The sequence below is a fragment of the Marmota marmota genome, unplaced genomic scaffold (assembly GCF_001458135.2).
Source record: "Marmota marmota marmota unplaced genomic scaffold, marMar, whole genome shotgun sequence".
Taxonomy (NCBI): Eukaryota; Metazoa; Chordata; class Mammalia; order Rodentia; family Sciuridae; genus Marmota; species Marmota marmota.
The window spans coordinates 1,055,767-1,083,698 of record NW_025999924.1 but is presented as its reverse complement, the minus strand read 5'-3'; the positions used below and the strand labels follow the sequence as shown (position 1 = coordinate 1,083,698).

General features: G+C 34.1%; 1 protein-coding gene and 1 non-coding gene across 8 annotated transcripts in view; both read left to right on the top strand.

The window, feature by feature from the left end:
• The window catches only part of Ipo11 (importin 11), a 199,948-nt gene that overhangs the window by 15,297 nt on the left and 156,719 nt on the right, over positions 1-27,932 (top strand). For all 7 annotated transcript variants that reach the window (XR_007346325.1, XM_015497266.2, XM_048799989.1 and 4 more), the window contains exons 2-5: positions 11,151-11,294; positions 15,756-15,856; positions 23,436-23,508; positions 27,501-27,704. Coding sequence is in view for 6 of the 7 variants with exons in the window: in XM_015497266.2 (XP_015352752.1) it covers positions 11,157-11,294; positions 15,756-15,856; positions 23,436-23,508; positions 27,501-27,704 (516 nt within the window). In the remaining variant the exon portion in view is untranslated. The remainder of the gene's footprint in view (positions 1-11,150; positions 11,295-15,755; positions 15,857-23,435; positions 23,509-27,500; positions 27,705-27,932) is intronic.
• On the top strand, positions 15,937-16,043 carry LOC125615779. Its single transcript, XR_007346373.1, has one exon. It is a non-coding gene; the product is annotated as a U6 spliceosomal RNA (small nuclear RNA).

Below are 27,932 nucleotides of genomic sequence, written 5' to 3'. Positions count from 1 at the left end.
AGTTTTAATTTTTGGGGGGGTACCGGGGATTGAACCCAGGGGCCCTTTACAACTGAGCTACATCTCTAGCCCTATTTATTTTTTGAGACAGGGTCTTGGTAACTTGCCTAGATTGATTTATTTTAACTGCTTTAGCCTCCTGAGTTGCTCTGATTACAGGTGTGTACCACTGTGCCTACTTGCCATTTAAAGAACTGATATGAATAGCTCCAGGGTGATAGAATTTTGTGCATTTTGGTATTTGGGGTTTAACTCAGGGCCTTGCATGTGCTAGACAAATGGTTTACCACTGAGCTATATCCAACCCTTTTTTAAAAAAAACATTGAGATGGGTTCTTGCTAAGTTGCTAAGGCTAGTTTTGAACTTGAGATTTTCCTGCCTTAGCCTCCTAGATGGTTAGGATTACAGGTGTGTGCTACCATGCCCAGCAGGTATGAAGGTGATTTTAGTGATGGAATGTAGAATGTTTATTTTTTATTTTTACATACCTATACATGACAGTAGAGTTTTATTTTTGTTTTTTTTTTTTTTTTTTTTTTTTGGTACTGGGGATTGAACCCAGGGACACCCAACCACTGAGCCACATTCCCATCCCTTTTTATATTTTATTTATAGACAGCTAAGTTGCTTAGAGCCTCCCTAAGTTGCTGAGGCTGGCTTTTAACTCACAGTCCTCCTGCCTCAGCCTCCCAACTCCCCAGATGCTGGGATTACAAACATGTGCTACTGACATATCTTACATACATGAAATGTAACTTATTCTAATTAGGATCTCATTCTTGTGGTTGTACATGAGGTGGACTTTCACTGGTGATATACTCATATATGAAAAGTTATGTCTGATTCATTCTACTGTCTTTCCTATTCCCATCCTCCCCACCCCCATCTTTCCCTTCATTCCCCTTCATCTTATCCAATGAACCTTTATGCCTCCACCCCTTTGTTGTGTTTTAGCATCTGCAGATCAGAGAGAACATTTGGTCTTTGGGTTTTTGAACTGGTTTATTTCATTTAGCATGATAGTCTCTGAATCGTTTCTTTTTTTTTTTTTTTTTTAACAAAAGTCATATGAAGTCATTCTTTTTTATGGCTAAGTAATATTCCATTGTGTAAATGTACCACATTTTCTTTATCCATTCGTTGAAGGGCACATGGGTTGGTTCTGTAGCTTAGCTTTTGTGAGTTGAGCTGCTATGAACATTGATGTGGCTGCCTCACTATAGTATGCTGATTTTAAGTCCTTTGGGTATAGACTGAAGAGTGGGCTTTATATGTGCTAGACAAGTGCTTTACCACTGAGCAATATCTAGCCCTTTATTAAAAAAAAAACTGGGTCAAATGGTGGTTCCATTCCAGGTTTTCTGAGGAATCTCCATACTGCTTTCCAGAGTGGTTGTACCAGTTTGTATTCCCATCAATGTATGAGTGAGCCTTTTTTTCCCCTCATCCTTGCCAACCAACATTTATTGTTACTTGTATTCTTGATAATTGCCATTCTGACTGGAGTGAAATGGAATGTCAGTGTCGTTTTAATTTGCATTTTTATAATTGCTAGAGATATTGAACATTTTTTATATATTAGTTGTTCATGTATTTCTTCCTCTGTGAATTATCTTTCAGTCCTTTTGCCTGTTTATTGATTGTGCTATTTGTGTTTTTTTGGTGTTAAATTTTTTGAGTTCTTTATATATCCTGGAGATTAATGCTCTATCTGAGGTGCAGGTGGCAAAGATTTTCTCCCATTCTGTAGGTTCTCTGTTCATGTTCTTGATTGTGTCTTTTCTTGTGAAGAAATATTTTAGTTTTATACCATGATTCTTGATTTTACTTCTTGCACTTTAGGAGTCTTGTTAAGGAAGTTGGTTCCTAAGCCTATATGATGGAAAGTTGGGCCTACATTTTTTTCTGGTAGGTGTAGGGTCTCTGGTCTAATGCCTGGGTCCTTTATTCATTTTGAGTTGAGTTTTGTGCAGGGTGAGAGATAGGGATTCAATTTCATTCTGCTTTATATGGCTTTCCAGTTTTCCCAGCACCATTTGTTGAAGAGGTTGATGGTACCTTTGTCTAGTATGAGAGAACTATTTATGTGTTTTTGTCTCTGTATCTAAATGTAGAATTTTTGTTTTAATTATAGGCACTGAGTATACTAGCCCCTACATAATTGCATAAGTGGAGTTTTATAAATGCATTGACTCATTAGGCTGAACTCACAGATTGAATTTCTTCTATTATGTAAGAATAGAGACAGTGACTTCCTGTACCAGTAATTGGAAACTATTGATCAATGCCGTCTGTATTTGGAGAGGACTGATAATCCTTGACACTTAGCAGAAGGTTTTTGACTAAGTTTAAAATATCATTTATAGTTTATTACATTTAATTTAGGCTGTGTTGTTATTCTAGTTCAGTGTCTTACTCAAAACAGCTTTTCCTTCCTATATCTTTGTTTTATATCAGAGAAGGAACTTTAAAAGCAATAAGCATATAATTGTTGTTCTTTAGTAGTCTTTGTACAGATGAATATTTTTGTGTTTCTGCTAAAGATATGTCAGAAGGTGGTAGTGATAGCAGTTGGGGCCTCTTTTAAGTTTTAACTTTTTCTATCAGGGGTGATCAGTCCTGGAGACTTTTATGTATACCAAACAAGTGACTCCTTACAGTTTATACAATGCCATTGTACTGAAAACTCCCAGTGAGACACAATTTTTGGATTTATTGGATAGGGCTTCTCTTGGTTGCATATATTGCCTTCTTACTGACAGTACAATTTATCCATTTATTTTTTCCTACACTGAAAAATATGATCCTCAGGCATAGATTTTTTTGTTGTTGTTGTAGTTAATTTATGTATCTTAAGTGGTAAATATAGTGTTTGGCATTTTAGAGCATTCAGTACATATTTGTTGAATAAATAAAAACAGAAAAGTTAAATGATAAATCATGTAAATATCAGAAAATTGATTGGAAAATACAGAATCAGAACAAGCTGTATTAGATATGCCCAGTGAAAAGTATCCTTCAATTTTGTTGGTTTTATGTACACCATTTTGGTATAGGAAGGTACAGAATAATTGCTTCATTTATTCAGTTTTTTTTTTAGCCATTTAGCATACTGTCTACTTTTTAAAAAATATTTTTTAGTTGTAAAAGGATCTTTTCTTTAATTAATTTATTTATATGCGGTGCTGAGGATCGAACCCAGCACCTCACACATGCCAGGCAAGTGCTGTACCACTGAGCCACAACCCCAGGCCCCTACTGTCTACTTTCATAGTATTTTTTGGTAGATATTTTCCTCTTTACTTTGATACAATTCCTTTTCTTTCAGAAGGATTGTTGTTCCTTTACTTCTTTTTTACTTTTTCTTTTTTTAAAATTTGTTTTAATTAGTTATACATAACAGTAGAATGCACTTATATACTTCAATGTATCATACATAGATGGGATATAATTTCTCATTTTTCTGAGTATACATATTGTAGAATCACATTGGTCATACAGTCACATACATACATAGAGTAATAATATCTGTTTCATTCTACTATTTTTCTTATCCCCACATCCTCTGCCTTCCCCTCCTTTCACTTCCCTCCACCTAATCTAAGGTAGCTTTATTTTTTTAATTTTTATTTTTTGCATTACAATTCTTAATACACATAAATACCATGTTTTTTGTTTTCTCACTTTTTCTAAAAGTGTCCTCCACTCAGCAATTACAAATTGCATTGTTTTGTTCAGTTTATCATACATACCTTTAATTTATTATATCCATTTTACTATGCTAAGTGATGTCATGTATAAATGAATAAGACACAATTCTTGGCTTTATATGGTTCATGATTTTGTAGATGAGGTAAAATTAAACAAGGAAGTAGGTCTAATAGAAGTGTGTATAGAATAGTGGCATGGAGGAAGGAGCCTGTCTAGTAAAGATTTTCAGAGGAGGTAATGCCTGCCGTGAGCAACAACTTCAGAGAGCTCTATGTTCATTAGCTGCCATTAAAAACAATTTATTATAGACAGAATTGTATAATAAAGCCTCTTACACCCATCATCCAGCCTGAATAATTCATCAACTTTTTTTTTTTTTTTTTGTGGTGCTAGGATTCGAACTCAGGGGCACTTTACCATTGAGTTACATCCCCAGTGCTTTTCATTTTGAGATGATCTTGCCAAGTTGCTGAGGGTCTTTCTAAATTGCTTAGGCTCTCCTTGAACTTGTGATCCTCCTGCCTCAGTCTCTAGTTGCTGGGATCACTTATGTGTCACCTCACTTGGCTAACATATTGCCTTTTTCTAGTTTGCTTTTGATTCCAGGCAGTTTTCTAATATCTTTTATCTATAATTCCTCAAGAATATATTTTCTTTTCCTGTTGTTTTATTCTTAGAATTTAGCTTTAGATTATGATTTAATTTACAGGAATTTAACTGTCTTTGAAAATCTATGACAGCCAGGTGTGGTGGCCTAGGCCTTAATTCCTAGCTACTCAAGAGTCTGAGGCCAGCCTGGGCAACTTATCCCCAAAGTAAAAGAGTGCTGGGGATGTAGCTTGGTAGCACACTGCTAGGTTCAATCCCCAGTGCAGGGAGAGGAAGTTAATACATCTTCTTTTTATTCCTTTGTGAGAAATGCTCCTGAAATACATGCTAAATACTATATTCCTCCTACATTTCACCAAAAGGCAACTCTCTAAAGTTTGTTTTTGTTTTTGTTTTCTGTACCTGGGATTGAACTGAGGGGCACTCAACCACTGAGCCGCATCCCCAGCCCTATTTTGTGTTTTATTTAGAGACAGGGTCTCACTGAGTTCCTTTAGTGCCTTGATTTTGCTGAGGCTGACTTTGAACTTTCGATTCTCCTGCCTCAGCCTCCCAAGCTACTGGGTTTATAGGCATGCACCACCGCACCTGGCAACTCTCTTAAGTGCCTGTTTTTCAAGGGGAAAAATTGGAACTTTCAAGTTCTCAGTGTCACTTTTGTGATGGTTTGCATCTGGCTATGCTTTTGCCTCTTTCTGAATATTTTTCCTTTTTAAAATCACTAGGTGATTTCATTGCTCATATCACTTTGTTCTTGAGTCACAGTTTCTTGGTCTCCTTATGGTAAATAAAATATTGCTTTCCCTTGTTACATTTTATTAAATTCCTTCATATTTACTTTGAATCTCAAAAACACATTCATATATTCTCACATTTTTAAAAAATTATTTTTTAGTTGTAGTTGGACACAATACCTTTATTTTATTTATTTTTATGTGGTGCTGAGGTTTGAACCCAGGGCCTCGCACGTGCTAGGTGAGCACTGTACCCCTGAGCTACAACCCCAGCCCCTCTCACATTTTCTTGTAGAGAGTACTTTTAGTGATGCAGTATTTAACTATAGAAGAGGTGACTACTGTATGAAAGTTCTTTGGCTGTCATGTTCTGCTTCAAGGTGAATCCTAACTTTTTTGCTTTGTGCTATTCTTTGAACTCCCATTTACTTCTTCTTTGCAAGAGCTTGCTATTTTTTCCTGTGTCTTGAATCTTGAAAACCTTATTAACATTTCCACATGATTGTTCTGGCTAAGTGGCCACTGAGAATTCCTACTCTTCCTCCAGCTCTCAAGGGAAAAGGATGCTAGGAGCACATTCTTTAATGTGTGATATGTACTTCTCACCATTGGGTGGCACTGCAGATTACATAAAAACAAAAAAAATTTTTTTTTTCATTTTTAGGAATGGTTGACTTAGTACACAAAGAAACAAGGTGATGTGGTTAATGTCATGAAAAAATACTTAGAGATTAAAGACATTATTGTCAACAGATACAAATTTATTTTTCTTTTATGTGATGAACGTGTACTATATGTAAATTAAAGTAAATAAAAAATTAGAACTTCCTGGTTAGTTTCCCCCCCCCCCAGGCTATTAAATATTTTAAACTATTGTCTTTATGAACACCAAATAGTAAAAATATTAAGTGCCTATGGAACCAGACTAGGTGCCTGTCACCAGACAAATAGATAAAGAAAATGTTGTATACACACAGTAGGGTTTTACTCAGCCATAAAGAGGAATGACATTGTTGGTAGATGGAGAACATCATGCTAAGTGAAATAAGCCAGATTCAGAAGTTGAGGGTTCAGTGCTTTATCTCCTATTTGTAAGCTACAACAAGAAAAGGAAAAAAGGAATTAAAAAAAGGGTGATCTCACAAAAATAGAAGGCAAACCAGTAGAGTACAGGAAATGGAGAAAGAGGGAGGGAGGAGGGAGACCGTGTTAGAAGTACTGGGGAATGTACAAATCTAGCACAATGAATCTTGTTTAGATGTGTAATTATGATGCACTAATTGAAATAATAGAAGGAAAATCAGTAGAATAGTGCAAGTGGAGTATAGGGTGGGAAATGGAATGTACTGGGGAATGAGATTGATCAAATTATATGTATATATGAATATGGGAAAATGAGCTCCAGTATTATGTATAATTATAATGTACCAATACAAAAAATATTAAGTGCCTTGAGAAGATTATTTGCAGTTAAAACTGCTGTTTGATAAGATTCAGAGTTCCTTTTGAATGAGGAATATTGTCTCTAGGTAAACATTGCTATCACAAATCCAGATACTATGAGAACAATGTTGATGATGTACTTTTGCTCCTAAAGACCAAGTTTATATATATATATATATTTTTTTTGCTACCTTGGGTTGAACTCAGGGGCACTCAGCCTCTGAGCCACATCCCTAGCCCTATTTTGTATTTTATTTAGAGACACGGTCTCACCTAGTTGCTTAGTGCTTGGATAAATTGCTGAGGCTGGCTTTGAACTCGTGATCCTCCTGTCTCAGTCTCCTGAGCCACTGGGATTACAGACTTGTGCCATGGTGCCTGGCTCTAAGTTTATAAGTTTTTATGATGAGAATGCAACTAATGACAGGCATTTTGCCAGAGGGAGTGGTTTGTGAAGTAAAGCCAGCGAGCCACTAAGTGTGGAGATTCCTTATTGGTTGACTGATGTATCTAGTTTATGCTAATTAAGATAAGCTGTGTGGAATGTATAAATACCTCTGTTGTCCTACAATAAATGGCTCCCACTCCCTGCTGTATCGATCCTACACAAGTTCCTCGTCCCATCCCCCCCCCCCCCGCAGCACTTACCCTGTGTTAATATCAGTGGTTGTTAATACTCAAGCCATGTTTTTCATTTCTTTAGTTACTTTTCCTTGTCTTTGCTGATTTTGATATTTATGTACTCAGAGCTCATTACAATAGTTTTATGGAGGTATAATTCATAGACTATATTATTTACCCATTGAAAGTATACAATTCAGTGGCTTTTAGTATATTCAGAATTGCAGAATTGTGTCAGGTATCATTACAGTCAATTTTAAATCATTTCTTCTGCTTTTTTTTTTTTTGTATAGGGAATTGAACCCAGGGTTTCTGGAAATGTGTACTTCAGAATAGTTGTGTGCATTATGCTACTGTGTGGAGGGTTCTATAAATGTCTGTTAGTGTTAGTTTGAGTAAAACATTAAAACTTTTATTTTCTTGTTGATCTTCTATTCATTATTGAAAATGGTACAGCTTAGGTCTTCAGCTGCCCTTTGAGTATGCTGGTGTGGGCAAAATGGGGAGACCCATTGTTCTTGGCTTGTTACCCTTTGGCAGTTTCTGTCCCAGGCATGGTGCCTGAGTGAAGAAGAGAGTCCCAGATCTCTAGCTTTGCTTGCTTGATATTCAGAGAGCTACTGTAACAATGGTTGAATGAGAAATGCTGGCTGACAGCCCCTTCTGTGGAGAAACTGTAGTTCTAGGCTAGTAGCTGGGGGGTGAGAGAGCCCTGTCTGTGTTGGTCACCTCTGGCTGTGTAGAGCTTCTGTCTCATTGGAGCAGAACTGGGTTCATGGCTCAAATGCCACAGATTCATGGTGTTCTTACTAAGGCTTAGTAGTATTTCTTGCATAGATGTTTCTCTGTTTGCTGTATGCTGTGTGACACTTTCCAGAGACTTTGGTTTTTATAATTTTACAGCTAGGTTTTGTTTTGTTTTGTTTTGCTATGGATAGTGTCTGTGAAACTCCTCATGTTCCAAGAAGAATTCTTTCTCTGTTTCATTTAAAGTACAAGTTGGGTCAGGAGTATTGATTATATAAGATTGAGCATTTTTGGTGTTTCAGAGTTGAGTTTGTAGATTTACTACATTATATCAAGAGGCACATTAAGGGAGGAACCTGTTACCAGATCTCCTCCTGCCCTTTGAGAGTTCTCTTTTTATTCTTGAATAAATTCTACTCAAAAAAAAAAAAAAAAAAGAGGCATTAAGGTCAGTTGTATTGCTACTATTGATACCAAGTTTGCTCTCCTGGTTTAGATGGTGACTGGTGGACTCTTTCATTCTAAAGTTTGTTTCTTCACTGCATTTGGCAAGTAATCTGTGATATACTTGGACACACTGGAAACATTCTGTTCCCCAGCAACTGTTCTTAATGATTTTAGCATCCATTATTATTGATCCATGCCAAATAAGTTATTTTACTATTGGAATTCTCAGGATTTTGAAATTCTTTTTTTCTTAAACTTTTACTGTAATCTTACCCCTCTTTTTCTTAGCTCACTTAACTGCATTTTATAGTAACTAAGGATAAACACAGATAATGCAGTCTGAAGAAAATTGCTATGACTGAAATTATAGTTACTGCAGGCTTGAGAAGTCTTTCTAGGTGGAAGGCAGAAGTGCTGAATTGTCTCTTGTTTATTCATTTCTTTTAATGAAAATGTTTACATTATACAGACACATTTGTAAAACCTTGAACTTTAGATTTATACCCTTTATTTCTGTGGGGGAAATATACTCTGGGTTATAACTGGTATGCTGGAAATTATTCATTACAGTTTGTTTTAATAAGAAGAATAGTTCCTTTTGCCTCAAACTTCAATGTTCTATATACTATTGCTAGAGAACAGGGACTTGTCATCCAAAAAAACTATTGCATTGCCTGCCACAAAATTGTGTTCCATGCTAGGCACAGTGGCACATGTCTGTATTCTCAGTGGCTTGGGAGGCTGAGGCAGGAAGATTGTGAGTTCAGAGCCAGCCTCAGCAACTTAGGAGGCCCCTACATAACTCAGTGAGAACCTCTGTCTCTAATTAAAATATATGAAAAGAGGGGAGCTATGGATGTGGTTTAGTGTTGAGCATAATCTCTGATACTAAAAGGGGGAAAAATTGGTGCTCCAAAAATGTGTGAACTGAGCTCTTCCTTCAGGACAGTATGGGGTCTTCTTAGAAGCAAGGATCAGGGAAGGGGAGAGGGAAACAGTGTTGTATTTTGGATAGGACCAAGGTAGGGCAAAATGCTGGAGGTAGGTAGGGATGGGAAATTCTGGCAGCTTTCATTATAAGAGGTAAATAGTGAGATATGTGGATAATAAAGATAATATTATATAGGCTTAGGAATTACTTTGCTCTGAAGTTTCAGAGAGATTAAGAGTTTGTATGATTTCTGCACAGTCTTTGCTCATGGGGGAAATTTAGGAGTTGGTATTAGTGATTTTTCAAGTAGTAGCCCAAAATAGAACCATGGCTCTTTTCTTTATTTTTGTATTGGTGGGGGTAGGATAGGAATGAGTTCTGGTAGAGCCTTTCTTTTATTCATTTATTCATATCATTACGTTCATATATTCTTTTCTATCCTATGTTTTTTTTTGCACTTATATGAAAAATACATATTTTGCCTTATTAAGGTCCTATATGATCTCTTTTTGCCTACTTCTATTCATTGTGTTGCATTTTCCTCTTCTTGCTGTCAGTCATACTGACCTCTCTGAGTTTGTTTCTAAATTGAGTTTGTTTCTAAATCATAAGGCCTGGGCTTTTTTTGTTTGTTGTTTTCCCTGTCCTGGGGTACTGCTTTCAGATCTTTGCATGGCAGGCTCTCTCTTTATCATTCATGTTTCATAAAGGTCACTTAGAGAAGCCTTCTCTGAATAATCAGTCTAAAGAACATGTCTAATCACAGTGGGTGTTGTTTTTTTTTTTTTTTTTTTTTAATTTTTAGTACTAAAGATTTAACCTAGGGTTGCTTTATCACTAAGCCATATCCCTGCCCTTTTAATTTTTTAAAATTTGAAACAGGGTCGATAAGTTGCTGAGGCTGGCCTTAAACTTGGAAATCTCCTACTTTAGCCTCCTGAGTTGCTGGCACACAGCAAGTTTTCAACATTCTTACTGAATGAATAAGTCACTTAATTAGCTACCATGTAGTTCAGTGTGAAGTACTTTTTTAAAAACATTTTTTAAAGTTGTAGATGGACAGAATGCCTTTATTTATTTGTTTATTTTTATGTGGTGCTGAGGATCAAACCCAGTGCCTCATGCATGCTAGGCAAGCACTCTGCCACTGAGCTCCAGCTCCAGCCTGTGAAGTACTTTTATTATTTTATTTTTTAATATTTATGTTTTACTTTTAAGTGGACACAATATTTTATATTTATGTGGTGCTGAGGATCGAACCCAGGGCCCCTGCGTGCTAGGCGAGCTCTCTACTGCTGAGCCACAACCCCAGGCGCCGCCCTCCATCCCCCCTCCCACCCCCAGTACTTTTTTGTTCAAAGAAATTTTTTGTTTTGGATTAGCCCTCCTTTACTTACATAGACTTTAATGTGGTTAATTTTCCTTAAAAGTTGTAATATTTAGGGTCGATTTTTTATTTAATCAATATTTGGAACTTTTCTGTTTTACTATAATTTAGTAACTTTTAATAAAGGAAGTAATTTGTTTTGGGTTAAAGACTTTCAGGCTTTAAGTTATTTGCTTAGAGTCTTGAACAGGCAATGGTATTTAACCAGAATTTAGGAATTTCGTGTTTTGTATTTGTTCCCCACCCCTGTCCCTAAAATGCTAGTATCTTTTATTTATATGGCATAGTAAACGGCAGTTTCATTTAGAAATAAATTGATTTTAAGTTAATGATTTGAATTATTTTTAGGTAAGAATGTGGGTGGCACATAGAAAAGTAGAAGTCAATAAGAAGCATGGAGTTGGTGAATGATTAAAATGAAGGAGTGTTTCAGAACATGAAAACTTTTTTTCTCCATTTATGTTACTGTTAGTTTTTGTTACATATAATGTATACTAACATATGTTAATTTATTGCCAGGTTTCCATGGATCTCAATAGTGCCAGTACTGTAGTTCTTCAGGTCTTAACACAGGCCACCAGTCAGGATACTGCTGTTTTAAAACCAGCCGAGGAACAATTGAAACAGTGGGAGACACAGCCAGGTTTCTATTCAGTGTTGTTGGTAAGTACTTCTAAAATGGTTTATTTTTACTTTTAATAAGATGAGACATCATTATTTTCATTATTCCAAAAATCTGGATTTGGGTTCAGTGGTAGAACATTTGCTTAGTATATGTGCACCCCTGGATTTGATCTCAGCACTGCAAAAAAATTGAAAAGCTAGGTTTATTGGTAGTTTAATGGAATGAATACAAATGTTTAGCTGTCACAGGTATTACAATTATCACATTAATTTGGGACACAACTTACTGAGGGTCTTTAAAAAATATTTGTTAATAGACCAACATTTGAGATCTTTCCTTTTCATTGCAACTTGATTATAACTTTTAGCAAATGAAGTCATTTGCTTTGGCTATATTCTTTATGGAATATAAATTTTAGTTTTTGAAACATTTTGTATAAATAGTTGTACAGTGCATTCCTAAGTCTGCTCAGAAAGCAACCCACTGTGGTTATTTTAGTTTTAGCACATTGATCTAATGTCCTGATTTCACTTTCATATTTTGTTTATATTTCTACCCTAATTAATTTATGTTATTAGTTGTTCAGGTGCTCATACTGCATCTTCAGGCTCAGGTATACTGTGCTTAAGTTTATTTCCTTTTAAAACACCATGATTAGGCTGGGGTTGTGGCTCAGTGACGGAGCGCTTTCCTAGCTTGTGTGAGTCTTTGGGTTTGATTCTCAGCACCACATATAAATAAATAAATAATAAAGGTCCATTAACAACTAAAAAAAAATTAAAATATAAAAAAAATCATTTATTTTCTCGTCTAAAAATTTCATTTCCTTGACACATCTGATTTTTTTTTCTTGGTGTTTTGAAACATAGTACAATAATTTAAGGAGTTTAAAATTTTTGGTTCATTAATCAAAATTATCTCTCAGTGCCAGAGTAGAACTCTTTTTTTGTGATGACAGTCTTCCCCAATCATTTCTGCTGAAAAATTAAAAATTCTGATTGATGTTTTGAGATTGAGTTTCTGGTTAAGGCAATGAAGCTACCAGCTAGTATTTTTGACTGGGTCACACATTTAGAGCAAAATTGTTTACTATATCATTTAAACTAGAATAAATCATAGCAACCGACATGTATTTTTTTGAATTCTTGCCTAGAACGATTTGGTTTGTTAAATTTGAGAAGATACTTATGGTGATGAGGGGAATTAAGTGTTATTCTGAATATAACATGAAAATTGGCAGTTTGGTTTAATAACAAAAAGGTAAAAAATGGTTTGATTTTAAACGATACTAAAGAAAATACCTTGTTTACATAACCCTAGCATGTTTAAATTTTGGGCACAGTGTAAATCTTTAGAATATCTCTGAGTATCTTTAACTTTCATATGCTTATTTAAGCGAATATGCTCTATAATTTGCTTATGCATCTTCAGGCCAAAATATGTTTTGGAATTTATTATTTTAATTATTATTAATAAATCAATTTTTGTGATTGAATTCTGGATTGCCAGCATGATAGGCAAGTGCTGTACAACTGAGCTACATGCCTTCTTTATTTTATTTTATTTAAGTATCTAAATCTTTTTTCCCATATTTATTTGTTTTGGGATATTTATGTATTGATAAATTGATAATTTTTATGGTGTGTGGTACTTTTATTTATTAAAAATAATGTATGTATTTATATTTGTGTATGTAGACATTTGTATAAGATACTATATATATGGCTTCTACTGAGTATGGTGAAGCATCCCAGGTATGCAGATAGGCTGTGTATGTATATGAATCAATTTCTATTTTATATACATTTATTTGGTTATATATGTATATTTATAGTTTTATTTATGTGTACTTATGTATGTTTAAATAGTCAGTATTTATCAAATAACACTAGTTTTGCTCAGGTATTCTTAACAGGTTTCAGGCTTATCATGAAAGGCCTAAAAGGATATCTGGAAAACTTCACAGGGCTCATGCTTTGGTGCAAATTGCCTAAATCCTTGTTTTTTGGTACCAGGCATTGAAGTCAGGGGCACTTAACCACTGAGCCATATCCCCAATCCCTTTTTGTATTTTTATTTAGAGATAAGATCTCACTGAATTGCTTAGGGCCTTCCTAAGTTGCTGAGGCTAGGGATCCTCCTGCAATCCTCCTGCCTCAGCCTCTGTAATCACTGGAATTACAGGAGTGTGCCACTGTGCCTGGCTTACCTAGTTCTTCTTGGTTTTTGTTTTTACTACATTGAATTTTTCTTCTTAGCAGGATAGGAATTAGATTTCTTGTAGAAGAAATAGATTACAATAGCTTAAAAAGCTGTCATAGGGCTGGGACTATAGCTCACGGGCAGAGTGTTTGCCTAGCATGTGTGAGGCATAGGGTTTGATTCATAGCACCACATTAAAAAAAAAAAAAAATATATATATATATATATATATATATATGTGAACGCTGTCTATTAACAACTACAAACATGACAGTTTTTTTTAAATCATTTTTTTCTCCTTTGCACATTAAATCTATATTTGTCCTAGCTGTTCATTCTAATCTGTAGATTCCCAAACTTCTATACCTTATCTCAGGTTTGTGTTGTAGTCCAGTTATTTAAAGTACTTGTGGAATATTTCTACTTTAACTCATAACCTGCAGCTTGATGTCTCTTGGTTCCCCAAGTGTAGCTGAGACTGGCTGATTAAGACCCACCAACTTCCATAATATTTTCCACATTACTTCCATTCATTCACCAATCTGTTTAATAGGTATTTGAAAAATTTCTATTGTATCTGGCATGTGGTAGATTCTAGGTGTAAGACAAGACTTAATCTAGTAGTATGAAAGGTAGACAAGTAAAATGTCAAAATTAAATGGGATTGATGTGAAAAACAAAAATCTTTTTTTTTCTTTCTTTTTTTTTTTTTTTTTGGTGGTGCGGGGATCCAACCCAAGGCCTTCTACATGCAAGGCAAGCACTCTATCAATTGAGCTATATCCCCAGCCCCACAAAAAACACTTTTTTTTTTTTTTTTAACAATGGAGATCCAAAAGAGGAACTCTGACTCAGTTGTCAATGGTCTTAAGGAGTAAATGGGAAATATATAGTTATCCTTGTAAGTTTTTAAACGTACAGACATATTTTCTAAAAAGAGAATTATAACATACATATATGTTTTTAATACTTAACATATGGATTTTTTTTTTCATAGCAAAGAATATACTTCCACATAATTATATTTGGCTTTGGGGTTTTCCCACACAAGGTTGTATTTAAGAGGTCATCACTGGGAATTTGAGTTGTTTTTGATCTGAGTGTAGTACAATTTCAGTCAATGTTTATCATGTACTTAAACACATTCCTTCAGTTATTGTATGTACCAACTATTCCAGATAAGTTTTTTCCAAAGAAATTAAACATTAAATTTTCAATACTTGTAATGTTTTAAAGTATAGTATTTGTGTAAGTTTTGCATTCTTACGTTTCTCTGTACATTTAGAACTAACAGTACAAGTTGTCTTAATGTTTTGACTAACATTTTTAAAGGTCATTGAACATTGAAAATTTCCCTTTGGTTTTTAATATTACGATCATGTTTTGTGGTTTAGTTTGCATTGTTATTTTTAGGGTCTCCATTTACTGTGTAAAACAAGGACTGTGGATTATGATTAGGATTAACACAGTGAATAAATCTTTTGAGTAATGGTTAATTTTGAGAAGTGATTCACATCATGTCTGGCTTTATGTCACATAAAATGCTCTGCTCTCTAACTTATTTGTAAGCATGACTGGTGCTTCTCCATAACACCTGGAACTGAGGCTTGAACCCAGAGAACTCTATCATTGAGTTAATCCCCAGCCCTGTTTATATTTTATTTGGAGACAGGCTCTCATTAAGCTGCTTAGGGGCTAGCTAAATTGCTGAGGCTGGCCTTTAATTTGTAATCCTACCTCAGTTTCTCAAATCACTGGGATTATAGGTATGTGCCACCACACTGGTTGCATGTTTTGATAAGGAGCATTGATAATATGAAATAGATTATTTATTTTATAGCATCTGTTAACTACCCAGAGGCTTTGATTCCTTAGGATCTTTGAATCTCTGCTATGGTGGGTCTACTTTTTTAAAAAATTATTATTATTTAGGAGGTAATTATTTCAGGGGTGTGTGTGTGTGTGTGTAGTTAGGATAGTTATTTGAAATAAAATTAGGTTTGCTAGTTTCTCAGTTTAATTTTTCACTAGAGAAATTTTCAAATACTTGTAAAAAGTAGAATAGTATAATGAATTTCCCATGTCTTTATTCAGCTTAAACAGTAAACCTGCTACTGAGCAGGTATGCTTGCTTATATGAATCATGGAACGATGTATATTTAGAAAATATCAATATAATATATGTAGTGATAAAACTTATATATTCAATTTAAAAAATGCCAATGTTTTATTTGGGGCATATTGATTATAATTTTATGTTATTACATGTTCATTCTAATACTATTTTTTATTTACAGAACATTTTCACCAACCACTCTCTGGATATAAACGTAAGGTGGCTTGCTGTGCTATACTTTAAACATGGAATTGATCGTTACTGGAGACGTGTAGCCCCTCAGTAAGTTCCATCAATCCTCAGTGTAATGCTTTGCAGATGCAAGAAGTTAAAAGAATCTGTTTATGTAAAAGAATGTGTTAGTGCTTGCTTTGGCAGCACATACACTAAAATTAGAACAGTACAGAAAAGATTAGTATGGTCTCTGCATAAAGATGACATGGAATCCTGCAAAACATTTGATATTAAAAAATAAAATCTAAAAAAAAGTGTGTTAACTATTGAAGAACAGTATTCTTCATAGTTAATTACCATTCAACAGCCATAATGTTATTTTTCTTCCTGGGTTTTATTCCTCTGTGAGCGTGTGTGTGTGTGTGTGTGTGTGTGTGTGTGTGTGTGTGTGTGTCTGTCTGTCTGTCTGTGTCTCTCTTTGTATTTTTGGCCTTATGAGTTGATCAGGCTGAGTGAATAAATCAAATTGAACAAAAGCCTTTTCTTTCCCTTTTAAAGATTCTTAATATTAAGATTTTTAAAAATGCTATTAAGAAGACAAACCCAACTCATTTCTGAACCATCTGAATAGTAATTCCTGAATATTATTCTTGCCTCTTTGGTAGATACATTTTTAAAAAAAAAATACATGCATTTTTAATCTCAGACTCAATTGTAACTGATATGTAGGTGGTTAAATGAACAGATTTGTGTCCCCCTTATTTTTTTTTTTCTTTTATTTGTGTTACTGAGGATTGAACCCAAGGTCTCAAGCATGCTAGGCCAGTGTTCTATCACTGACTTATATTCCCAGCCCCAGATTTCTCTTAATACTGAATTGTATGTTATATAATTGATGGAAAGGCAAGATAGACATGGCCTTGGAATTTATTTGATAGAAAATAATGAACTTGGGGCTGGGGTTGTAGCTCAGTAGTAGAGTGCTTGCCTCTCATATGTGAGGCCCTGGGTTTCATCCTCAGCATCACATTAAAAAATAAATAAATAAATAAATAAATAAACAGACAAATAAAGATATTGTGTTCATCTACAACTTATATATAAACATATATAATATAAATGAATATGAAAATAATGAACTTTGCTAAAGAAATAATGTGATCTTCGTTTTCCAGTAGATGGCACTATAGCTCTGTAAATTCTTAAACCTTAAAAAATAGTAAAAGCTTACCTGAGATCTTCAGAGTGCATATAAAACATGCCCTTGAATAATATTGGAAACAACCAGAATATTTTCAGGCTGCAATTAGGATACTATAGTATGAAGAAAATACTTTTCATCTTATTTTAGAATTGACTCATAGTTTTGTGAGAAATGATGTAGAGTTGAGAAGCATTATTGGGTTATAGGAAATGTTTTAGCAGCACCTACATTACTGCTGCTTGTCCATTTAAATTTTACACATCTAAAATTAATTTTGTTTTACTGGTTATATGAATAATATACTTATCAATAACCATGTCAAAGAAAGAATAAATTATGATTAAATACCTCAGATTATACATTTGCTAAGCATGCTCTGTACTACTGAACTGTACCCCCCATTGAAGTTGCCTAGGGGTGCTTAGCCACTAAGTTACATCCCTGTCCTTTTAAAATTTTTTATTTTCAAAATAAAGTCTTGCTAAATTGCTAAGGCTGGTTTTGAACTCAGAATGCCATCTCCTGCTTCAGTCTCCCGAACTGCTGGGATTATAGGCATGCACCCTTCACCTGTTTGTTTATTTATTTTTAAAAAATTTTTATGGTGCTGGGGATCAAACCCAGGGCCTTATGCCTGCTAATCCGATGATTTACCATTGAGTTACATCCCCAGCCCTTAATTTAGTTTAAATTTAAGAAGTTAAGGGAGAACTCATGTAGTATTGAGTATTTAAATTCCAGGCTGTCTTTTTTTTTTTTTTTTTAGTTGTTGATAGACCTTTATTCATTCATTTATTTGTTTGTTTATTTATATGCAGTGCTGAAAATCGAAACCAGTGCCTCACACATGCCAGGCAAGTGCGCTACCAGTGAGACACAGTCCCAGTCCCTCCAGGCTGTCTTTTAGTGTGTATTGAGATAAAAGCCAGAAAGGAGATGAATATACTTAGAAAGGGGGCAAAGATGGCAGATTAGTAATTGAACCTATATAAAATTAAGGTACTTACAAATATGCTTGTTTGTGTTCTTGTCTTAGTTTCATCCTATATAAATTCTTACTTTTGACCATTATTTTTACAGAATGAGAAGTAACTTAAACTTATATATTACTACTATATACAATGAGATTTAACTGAATCCTAGTTAATTATATACTCTATAATTTCTATATGAGATACAAACTAAATTCATCTAATGGGTACATAAAATTTAAGGTGAAAAGTAAATAATTATCTACACATTGCTAAAGACATGAGTTTTCTCCATGTTAATCATTGGATTCCTGTTTCTTTACTATCCATGTACTTTTTGCATGGTGTCTATTTTTGGTAGCTGATCATTATATTCTCTTATTTTAGTTAGAATTAAGAAAACTGATTAACCTGGTTCCTTGGCATAGAAGAAAACTTGAATTTCATCTTGAAGCAAAACATTATAGGAGAAAACATCAGCTCAGGGGTTTGATGATAAGAGGGAGCTATTAAAGTTGGAAAATACAGCATGGATATAAGATGATTAAAATAGTCATTTCTAATGGGAAAACATAGGTCTGCATTGGCCTCCTAAATGTTTACCTTAATCTTGCTTTCTCATTTCTTTACTAATCTTGAGCAAGTCACTCTTGTTATTTTAAAGAATTCTTATACTTTCGTAAGTATGTTTTATACTTTCATATAACCTACTTAAAGGTACACAAATGAAGAGTGCAGTTAGAATGTTTGTAATGGAACACATCAATGGCTACCAGTTGGAACTAGCTAGAACACTACTAGCAATCAAAAAACTATTGCACATATGTACATTTTATTGCTTTCATGGTCAGATGTATATTCAGCTTTTGCAGGTACTGTCATTTGGTTTTCCAAACTGGTTGTGCCAATTTGCAATCCGGTTAGTAGCACATGAGTATTGGTGCTCATTCCACATTCTCATCAACATTTGATCTGAACTTTCATTTTTATCATTCTGGTAGGCTTGGGAATTTTAGTTTTCATTTTCCTGGTGAACCTTTTTTGTGTACTTATTGATTGTTTGGATGTTATCATCTTTTGTGAAGGGTCTGTGATATGCACATTTTAAAAATTTGGGTTATTTTTTTGATTTGTGGGACTTGATACTCATCTTAGGTGTTACTGCTTTATCATATATACCAATTGAAAATATCTTTTTCCACTTTTATCACTTGCTTTTTCATTATCTTAATGGTGTCTTTGTTTCTTTTTGCTGGGGGTAGTTTTGTTGTCTTTAACACCTTTGTTCTTAATTTTGATTTTGAGTCAGTATAGCTACCTATCTTTTATAATTAGTTTGTGACCTATTTATGACATTTTGCTCAACCAACAATTAAGAAAATACTGTGTCTTCTGGTACACTTGGTTTACTTTACTCATTTTGCTCTATGATCTTTCTGGAATTGATTTCTGTACAAGATGCATGTTTGAAGTAGGGGCTGTACCATGTATTCTTTTACTATTGAATTACATTAGTACTATTATTATTCATTAGGCACTTTGTGTGGTGCTGGTTTGGATTCTTTAATTTGTCTAGTTGATGTTTTTGTCTCTTATTAAGACTTAATGTATTTTCTTTTACTTTTGGATTTAATTTGCTGTTCTTTTTCTAGCATCTTCAAGGTGGAATGTTAGATAATTGATTTTGTTTTTCTAAAGGTTGCATGTCCTTTAGAAACATTTTCTTTTTTTCTTACGTTGCATGTCCCTTATTAGGAAATCCGAAGTGTTATAAAACCTGAAACTTTTTGAATGCCAACATGACACCTTAATGTGGAAAATTTTATACCTGATCTCTGTAGTGGTGGGTCTCACTCAAAACCTGGGCACACTAAGAAAGAAATATTGTATAAAATTACCTTCACACTGTGTGTATGAGGTATATATGGAACATAAATAACTATCATGTTAGACTTGGGTCCCCAGATAACTTATATTATGTGTATACAAATATCTCAGTATCTCAAAATCGTAAATCTGAAAGAGTTCTTGTTTCAGGCATTTCAGATACGAGATGTTCAATCTGTATACACATTTTAGAGCTTTAAGACTCTTCTTATAATTGTAACTTTTAGTTCAGCCTTTTGTGTGTGTGTGTGTGTGTGTGTGTGTGTGGGTGTGTGTGTTGGGGATTGAACCCAGGGCCTTTTGCATGCCAAGCACATGCAGTACCACTGAGCTACAGTCCCAGCCCTTGGTTAAAAATATTTTAAAAAGATCTTCTGTGGTTTATTTTAAGATGTATAGGTTAATTAGAAGTATGTTGCCTTGTGCCTTGTTTCCAAAAGACCTTTTAGTTCTTTTTTGGTTACTGTTTTCATTATTTAAAATGTGCTGTGTTGTTTTGTGATCGAGCATGTGGTATTTTGGTACATATGCACTTGAATGTGTGTGTGTATTTGTGGATTTTACTATTTTATGTGTCTCAGCTTGAATTTGTGAATTGTACTATTCAACTGGTCTGTGTTTCTTTGATTTTCAGCTTCTTTTTTCTTTCGGTTATTGAGATGTGTTAATATTTAAATATAATTATCCACTTGCGTATTCTTTTTCTTGTAATTTTGCTTTCTGTATATTTGAGGCGCTTAGGATCATATAAATTCAGGGTTGTCAGATTTCTACTGAATTGACCTTGTCATAATTATGAAATTTTTTTCTTTATCTCTAGTAATAAGTTTTGACTTAACGTCTAGTTTGTCTGACATTAATAGAGCCACACCAGCCATCTTGTGGTTAGTATTTGCATGTTATACCCTCTTTTGCCTTTTTCTTTCAATGTTATTTTGTTGTTGTTTTGTTTAAAATGTGTATCTTACAAATAAGTTGGATTTTGTTTTGTATCTGGTATAATAAATGTTTTAGTTTTAGTATTACATTTGTTTACATTTAATATAAATACTGATATAGTTTGGTGTAAATCCACCCTTTGTTTCCTGTTTATCTCTGATCTTTGCTGTTTTTTTCTTTCTTTCTTGCCTTTCTTTGGATTATTCAAGAAACTTATATTAGTCCCTCTGTTTAAAAGCTTGTTGAGCACACTTTCATTTCTCAAGTGATTTTCCTACAGATAACATGTATCCATGATTTATTAGAGACTGTCCTTATGTTAGTACTTTACTTTTTTTAGATAATGCAAGAATGTTAAAGTAATACTTTAACCCCTTTTAAAACTTCATAATCATTAATACTCTTGTTTAGTACTTTAATTTGCCATATATTTTAAACTCCATAAAATGTTATTTTATCAACAGTATTCATTTAAATTTGCCTTTATAACATTTTAATTCTTTTTAGTGTTACTGTGCTTAGCTTCCATCTGGCTCCATTTGTTTTCTGCTTGAAGAACTGTCTAGTATTTTTTAAGGGCACATCTGCTTTCAATAGGCACGTAGAAGCAGAAGTGCTTTTTTTCTTATTATGCTTTAATCTTGATATTTCCCACTAACCTTCTAGTTATTAAATTTATTGCAGTTATTATGCTTATTAGTTCTAGGATTTCTTTTTAATATTTAGAAAAAAGTAGATTCTAGTTGTCTAGTGAAATTCTCCATATTTGGCATACTTTCTTGAACTTATTCATAATTAGAATGTGATTTTGTTAATTATAATGTTTGTGCTCCTGTTTCTATTTGTGTTTTAGATCTAAGCATTTTTTTTTCTGTATGTTGGTGTGCCTGGTAAGTTTTAGTTGAATGCTGAATGTAGCATAGTTAAAATTGGAAAGTTTTTGAATTCTCTTACCTGTTTCCAGAGAGAATTTGTTAATCAAATACCTTAACCTTTATATAGTTAATGATGATCTTTTTCTGGTTCACTTTTAATCCCAGGTTACATCCTTTCTGGGGTTTCAGCAGCAAGCCTTGCATGTTTACCCAGATACTGCCATCATGGTGGGCCATGAGCTTCAGTTTTTGTTGCTTTACACTTCAAGGCCTACTGAAATCTCTCTTTAGCTCTTCAGTGTCTAGCTGCTGCTTTCAGCTTCATTTTTTGTGGGTACATAAGGAGCAAATGCAGTGGCCCATCTCAGTTCATTCCTTTCTCTCTGAGATCTAAGTCTCCTGAATCTTAGCTTCCTAGATTGTTTTTAGTATTTTACATTAGTTTTCTCAAGCTACCCTAATAAATTCCCACAAACTGGTGGTTTAAGACAACAGAAGTTATTATCTCACAGTTCAGGTGGCTAAAAGTCTGAAATCAAAGTTTTTGCTCTCTTTGAGGAAATTAGGGAAGAATTTTTTTGGTTTCTTTCTAGCTACAGCGGGGGCAAACAATCCTACTTGTTTCTGCGTTTATAGCTGCATCACTAATCCTGTCCTCAGATGTCACATGTCCTTATTTCTCGGATCTCATGTTTCTCATTGTTCATATTTTCCCTTTATGAGGACACCAGAACCAGGCTTGGTGGTGCAATTCTGTAGTCCCAGCTTACTCTGAAAGCAGAGGTAAAAGGATCTAAAGTTCAAGGCCTGCTTAGACAACATAGGGAGACCCTGTCTCAAAGTAAAATTTTAAGAAGTGCTGGGAATGTAGCTCAATGGTAAGAGTGTTTTCTTAGCATGTTTAAAGGCCCTGAGTTCAGTCCCCAGTACCCACCTAAATCCAGTATGACCTCATCTGAATGTTATTACATATGTGGAGACTCTACAGTATTTCCAGATAAAGTCACAGTCCCAGGTACCTGGGGTTTGGACTTGAGCATTTCATTTTTGTGGAGACACAATTTAGCTCACAATAGATGCCTTATACTTTTTTTTGTTTATTTGAATATGTTTATAGTTGACCTTGTTGAGATGATTTGTCTCATGCCAGCTATTCTGTCATTGATAGAATAAAAAAGAAAAACCTTAAAATGAAGTCTTTAAAATTAATTTCAAAATTAACAATGTGTTCATTCAGTTCAAATCTTACCATGTGTAAGATCTTTTACAATGACTTTTCTCCTTGTATATCCTTTAACTTTCTAGTTTTCCTGGAAACAGTATGGAGGCAATTGTTAGTATTATGTTTATCCTTTCTATAGATGTAAAATGAAAGTTTTTAAACTAGTTAATTTCTAATATCCCAAGTATTCTGATTCTGTCTCTTTCCCCATAGAATAACCTCAACTCAGATTTATAAAAGCCAGTGGAAGCCTAATATTTACTAGTATAGATTTATTTATCCAACTTTTTTTTTTTTTGGTAGCCAACACTAGTAAAAGTGAACATCAAAATATTGTGTTAATTACCCTGGATTTGCCTTATTTTTTAATGCTTACTGTGTTGTGCTTCCTGTTAATTCATTTATGAGGGAATTTTGTTTCTCATTTAATGTGCCAATATTTAACTAACGGAAATAATTTTATTTATTTACCAAAAGAATCAGAATAACATGTTTAAAAGGCTTTGTATTGTAAAAATTCATAGTAGTGCTTATCTGTATTCATTATTAGGTGTCATTCTCTTGCATAATGTTTTTATCTTTTTAATAGTGCTCTCTCAGAAGAGGAAAAATCTACTTTGCGTGCAGGGCTCATCACCAACTTCAATGAACCAATAAACCAGGTTAGTGAGACAAATGAATTCTAAATATTGTTTCCCTTTTATATTTGCTTATTTTCCATGCTAATATTTTTATCTCTCACTAAAAGTAAAATTGTATGTCATTATTTTCCTTTGTGGTTGTTTATATACAACTCATTTGCTAAATTTTAAATTTTGAAATCCAGTGATAGTTGTTAAGAATTTTGGTTAGATTTGGCTATTAATGATTTAAAACTTGGAAGTCATTAAAATGTATACTTGATAATTTTCAACTTTCAGGGTTTGAGCTAGTGTTTAAAGCAAATCTTTAAATAATTGTGGTCTTATTGCATAGAAATTAATTTTTAACAAGAAAATGAACAGATAAAATATGTTACATACCTAAGGCATGAAAGTATTTGACTCCAGAAATTAATTTAGTTTCTATCCTTTTCCTACTTTTTCTTTTTAAACTATAAGATGACTTCAGCTTTTTGTCTTTATTTCTTGAATCCATCATATTTTCAGTTCTCACTGCTCTGTAGCAATTAGGTAGTTTTTTTCCCATTTCAATGAAGTTTTCTTCTAAGAATAAATTTTTGCTTAAAGGTATAACAGTTTTTAAAACTGGGAATTGGGGATGGAACCCAGGGGTATTCTACTACTGAGGTAAACCCTGAGCCTACACCTTTTTTTTTGGATACTGAGGATTGAACCCAGGGGTGCTTAACCACTGAGCCACATACCCAACCCTTTTTTGTCTCACTGAGTTGCTTAGGGCCTCTCTAAGTTACTGAGGCAGGTCTTTTTTTTTTTTTTTATCAGTTAATACATAAGTGAATAACATTCATTTATGATCATCATCAAGCATTATGTATATGCAACATAATTATGATATGGTATACCTTTATATGCCTAGCAGCATAGTAAATTTACACAAACACAAATAATGACAATGACATTGGCCATAGGGAATTTTTCAGTTCCATTTTAATCTTATAAGGCCAATGTCATATATCTGGTACATCCCTGACTGAAATGTCATTATGCAGCATAGACTATAATTTGTTTTAGAAAATATGAATATCAAAAAGTGTTCTTTTTTATTTGCTGTAATTAGTTATATATGACAGCAGAATGTACTTCAATTTGTTGTACACAAATGGAGCACAGTTTTTCATTTCTCTGATTGTACACGAAGTAGAGTCACACTATTAGTGCAGTCATACATGTACCTAGGGTAATGGTGTCAATCTCATTCCACCATCTTTCCTACCCCTATACCTTCTCCATTTCCCTCCCTCCCCTTTCTCAATCTAAAGTTTCTCCATTCATCCCATGCCCCTCTCCTGTTATGGATCAGCATCCACTTATCAGAGAAAATATTCGGTCTTTGGTTTTTGGGGATTGACTTACTTCACTTATTATGATAGTCTCTAACTTCATCCATTTGCCTACAAATGCCATAATTTTATTCTCTTTTGTAAGGCTGAGTAATATTCCATTGTGTATATATACCACAGTTTCTTTATCCATTCATCTTCTGAAGGACATCTAGGTTGGTTCCACAGTTTAGCTATTGTGAATTGAGCTGCTATAAACATTAATGTGGCTTTGTCTCTGTAGTATGCTGTTTTTAAGTCCTTTGCATATATGCTGAGGACCAGAATAACTGGGTCAAATGGTGGTTCCATTCCCAGTTTTCCAAGGAATCTCCTTTCTGCTTTCTAGAGTGGTTGCACCAGTTTGTAGTCCCACCAACAATGTATAAGTGTGCCTTTTCCCCGACATCCTCGCCAACACTTATTGTTGCTTGTATTCTTGATACTACCATTCTCACTGGAGTGAGATGAAATCTTAGAGTAGTTTTCATTTGCATTTCTCTAATTACTAGAGATGTTGAACTTTTTTTATGTATTTGTTGATTGATTGTTTATCTTCTTCTGAGAAGTGTCTGTTCAGTTCCTTAGCTCATTTATTGATTGGGTTATTTTTTTGTCAAGTTTTTTGAGTTCTTTATATATCCTCAGGATTAGTACTGTATCTGATGTGTGTGTGTGTGTGGTAAAAATTTGCTCCCATCTGTAGACTCTCTTCACCTCAGTGATTGTTTCTTTTGCTGAGAAGAAGCTTTTTAGTTTGAATCCATCCCATTTATTTTTTCTTCCTTTAAAAAAATTTTTTTTTTTTTTTGTAGTTGTAGATGGCCAGCATACCTTTATTTTATTTGTTTATTTTTATGTGGTTCTGAGGATCCAACCCAGTGTCTCACACATGCATGCTAGGTCAGTGCTCTGACACTGAGCTGTAGCCCTAGTCCTCATTTATTATTCTTGCTTTTATTTCTTGCGCTTTAGGAGTCTTGTTAAGGAAGTTGGGGCCTAATCCGACATGATGAAGATTTGGGCCTGCTTTTTCTTTTGTTAGGTACAGGGTCTCTTGTTTGTTTGAGTTGAGTTTTGTGTATGGTGAGGGATAGGGGTTTAATTTCATTTTGCTGCATATGGATTTCCAGTTTTCTGAGCACCACTTGTGAAGAGGCTGAGGCAGATCTTGAACTCATGATGCTTCTGCCTCAGCTTCCCAAGCCTCTGGGATTACAGGCATGTGCCACCATGCCCAGCCCCCAGCCCTTTTTATTTTTTATTTTGAGACAGGGTCTTGCCAAGTTTCCAAGGCTGACTCTTGAATTGTGATCCTCTTGCCTCATCCTCACGAATAGCTGGGATTACAGGCATGTACCACCATTTCTGTCTGATTCTTCTAATTTGAATATTAAAATCATACTGTATTTGGCAATATTTCTGATTTTTAAAAATATTTTATTTTTTAGTTATAGTTGGACACAATACCTTTATTTATATGTATTTTTATGTGGTGCCGAGGATTGAACCCAGGGCCTCACACATGCTAGGCGAGCACTGTAGCTCTGAGCCACAATCCCAGCCCCTGATTTATTTTTTTTATTTTTTTAAATTGTTGGTAGACCTTTATTTTTATTTATTATTTTAATGTGGTGCTGAGGATTGAATCCAGTGCCTCACACATGCTAGGCAAGCGCTCTACCACTGTACTACAACCCCAACCCTCTGATTTAGTTTTATATTCACCTTTATAAGTGATCTCAACTCTCAGTTTTGCAATACCTTGAAAAGAAGCTGAGAGAGAATGGAGAATGGAGTTGTTCTCACTAGGGCAGGAATTGATTGGTTTGGGGTTTGGGTGATTAAGAAATAAATCATTCCCTATGTATTCTATTAATCAGTATTTAGGAAGCACTGATCTATACAGATATTGTTATTTAAATACTCGATATTTGATGTTGTTTCCATTCTTAGGTTAGTGGTTCTTAAAACTCGTTTTTATAGAACCTTTATTCTGCTAAAATTGAAGACCTTAAAGGATTATGTCTTTTGATATTTACAGGATTACAAACTAAAACTGAGAAATTTAAAAATATTTCTTAGTTAACCTAAACATTTTAAAACTGTACTTGTTGACACAAGTAGCATTTTGTGAAATGAGCTATTGTAGCTGTTTACAAAATAATTTAGGTTGAAGAATGACATTGTTAAGAATTTTTGCATATGTCTTTAGTGTCTGGCTATTTAAAAAGAAGACTTCAGAATTTTATATCTTCTTCTTCATTCTTCACATGTTGTGATATGTTATTTGGTAAACATATGAAGAAAACCTAGCTTTTCACTGATACATAATTTAGGAAAGGGAAATTAACATTCCTGAAAGGGCTCTAGTGTACCCTATTTTGAGAATCACTGTCTTAGTTTTTTAGTGAAATTTTAATCATTTTTGTCAAACGTGTGATAAATCAAAAAGGTAGTTTTGGGGGCTGGAGATATAGCTCAGTTGGTAGAGTTCCTGCCTTGCATGCACAAGGCCTTGGGTTCAATCCTCAGCACCACAAAAAATCAAATAAGTAAATAAACAAAAAGGTAGTTTTTAAACTATGAATACATTCTTATTCATTTCCTGGGTTTCATGTTTATTTCTTGATGATTACTTTTCCCTTTTAGATTGCAACTCAGATTGCAGTGCTGATTGCAAAAGTTGCCAGATTGGATTGTCCTCGACAATGGCCTGAACTGATTCCCACTCTTATAGAGTCTGTTAAAGTCCAAGATGATCTTCGACAGCACAGAGCATTGCTTACTTTCTATCATGTTACTAAGACACTGGCATCTAAACGACTGGCTGCTGATAGAAAACTGTTTTATGATGTAAGTTTTTTAACATAGTTAAGTTTGATTATGAAAATAATGCTACTTGCATACAAATGAATACAGTTTTACTTGTCTTAATATTTTATTGAAAGGTTATGGAGTCTTCCTAATTATAAAATACAGTGATGTGAATGGAAAGATCACTTGGTTGCCAATGAGTATTGGTTGGAAGGTAATGGTCCCAAAGCTAAGAGATTGATTAGAGGCTATTATAAATCTCTTAAA